This window comes from Peromyscus leucopus, chromosome 19 (genome assembly GCF_004664715.2).
Source record: "Peromyscus leucopus breed LL Stock chromosome 19, UCI_PerLeu_2.1, whole genome shotgun sequence".
Taxonomy (NCBI): Eukaryota; Metazoa; Chordata; class Mammalia; order Rodentia; family Cricetidae; genus Peromyscus; species Peromyscus leucopus.
In genome coordinates, this window is record NC_051079.1 from 39677459 (window position 1) to 39679961 (window position 2503).

The 2503-nt window shown below is 43.8% G+C and overlaps 1 protein-coding gene across 1 annotated transcript; it reads left to right on the forward strand.

Moving 5' to 3' along the window:
- Window positions 1–654: 654 nt before the first annotated feature.
- On the forward strand, window positions 655–2121 carry Ftmt (ferritin mitochondrial). Its single transcript, XM_028871845.2, has one exon. The coding sequence runs from the start codon at window positions 735–737 to the stop codon at window positions 1446–1448; it is 714 nt and encodes a 237-aa protein (XP_028727678.1). The 5' UTR covers window positions 655–734; the 3' UTR covers window positions 1449–2121.
- Window positions 2122–2503: the final 382 nt, after the last annotated feature.

Genomic DNA, 2503 nt, shown 5'->3' on the forward strand with positions numbered 1-2503 from the left:
CCAACACTTGGGAGGCAGAGGCAGGCGGATCTCTGTGAGTTCGAGGCCAGCCTGGGCTACCAAGTGAGTTCCAGGAAAGGCGCAAAGCTATACAGAGAAACCCTGTCTCGAAAAATCAAAATAAATAAATAAATAAATAAACAAACAAACAAATAAATAAATAAATATGACTTCTTTACAAGAAAGGTAAGCTCTGTGTTTAAAAATATAGTGCATTTTAAAAGTGGTTATTATAGTCAAGAGTTGTCCATTACACCAGTACCTATTTCCCTACTTACATTTGTTAAAATAACCAGGAGTCCTTACTGTGCCTTCCTTCCCATGCCCTTGGGGTCTTAGACAGGGAACAGATCAGTAAACTGAGACAGAGACCGCTCAGTCTTTTCTTCAGTGAGTCGCTGAGCCTGAATAACGGAATTTTAATTTAGGTAAACTAATCAACTACACGCTATCTAAACCAGAACCTTGTGTTAGTCATTCAGCGCGGTTTTGTAAACGGTGTCTGTCTGTGTTCCCTTTTTCAAGGGCTCAGTGTGACACTCCTGCCTACCCAACAAGTGACCGTTACACAGCCTCGGTGGCCAAGATCTCTTAGAACTCCGTGGAAGAGAAGGGCCGTGTGACGCAGAGGTCATTGCTAAGGCTGCGTTCTCATTTAGCCCTGAAGCTCAGCCGCAGACCTTGTGCCGAGCTTTCCTGGCCTCAGTTTCCCCTACTTTCAAACAAGAGGAGTCATGCTGTCCTATTTCTGTTTTTTTTCCAAGCACACCGGCCCTGCACTGATGTCTCTGCCCCGTGTGCTACATAGATGCACTGTCCCACAGTGTTTGGCCTCCAGGTATCCTTTAGGTCCCCTACCAGCTACCGGTCGATGTCTGGTGGCCTCCGTGGCCTCCTCCCAGGACACCCCTGGCCCTGCCAGGGTGCGGCAAAACTTTCACCCAGACTCTGAGGCTGCCATCAACCGCCAAATCAACATGGAGCTTTACGCGTCCTACGTGTACCTGTCCATGGCCTACTACTTCTCCAGAGATGATGTGGCCTTGTACAACTTCTCCAAGTATTTCCTTCGCCAGTCCCTGGAGGAGAGGGAGCACGCGGAGAAGCTAATGAGGCTGCAGAACCAGCGTGGAGGCCGCATCTGCCTCCAGGATATCAAGAAGCCAGACCAGGATGATTGGGAGAGCGGGCTGCGGGCCATGGAGTGTGCTCTGCTCCTGGAAAAGAGTGTAAACCAGTCGCTGCTGGACTTGCATACTCTGGCCTCGGAAAAAGGAGATCCTCACTTGTGCGACTTTCTGGAAACCCACTACCTGCATGAGCAAGTGAAGTCTATCAAAGAATTAGGTGACCACGTGCACAACTTGGTCACCATGGGAGCTCCTGCTGCTGGCCTAGCGGAGTATCTTTTTGACAAGCACACCCTTGGAAATGAGAGTAAGCAGTAAGGCAGAGACTGCCTTTCCAATACCCCAGTGGGTCCCAAGACCTGGAGTTAGTGGTCGCCTGCTTTCTTGCCCTTCAAATTCAACTCTGCCTTTTATATTCTCCTTTTTGGACTGCTTCTGACAGTGTTTTGTAGAGATAATATGCTCAGCCCGGTGTTGACCACAGCTTTGTACCAACATCAAAATACTAAATATTTCCCCAGCCTAAAAGATAGCTCAGAATATGTGGTATGAAAATATGGAACACAAAACACTGAAATTAGATACAACATCGTGCTCTTAGAATATAATCAAATGTTGTTCCTAACCACAAGCCTTAATTGAAACTCCATGATTTTCAGTTCAACAATCCGTACTGTCTTCAGGATCTTACACACAATGCTCAGTCAGGAAAATATATGATACATAAATAACCATAAGACAGAGAAGATGTAGAGCACTATGAAAATCACACATGCATATTTTTGACAACTATTCTGTTTTCCCAGTATGCTCCAAGAAATGGCAATGTATGGAGATGACCTAGTATTGGTTTTTGTTTTTTAAAGCTTTCATGTCAAATTTGGTATTGGTTACATCGGGTATCAGTGGTGGTGTTGGACAGCTTTGTCAATTCATATTTTAAGGGTTCTGAGAAGTCTTTCAATTAAACATACACAAAAAAAATCAAAAATGCATTTTTTTCTGTTTCAATGTTTCCCAATCATGTACTATCTAAAGACAGGATTTTTTTGGGGGGGGGAGCTTTAAAAAATTAACTACAATATAACAAAGCAGGTTGGTTTGGTTTCAGACTCTATACCAGACTCTAACCACAGGGCTGTACAGCCTCCCTTTCAATATAACCTAGAGGGAAAACCTCTCATAAAATGCACTTTTATGGTGTTTAGAATGGAAAAGAAAGAATGGTAGACTAGAAACAGTCAAGATCCAGAATGATGGAAGCTTCCTACTGGGCAAAGGGTTTTGTTGTTTTTTATTTTGGTTTATTTGTGTTTGCTTTTTGTTTTTTGCTTGTTTGTTTGTTATTTGCTTATCTGTTCTTTGGCTGATTG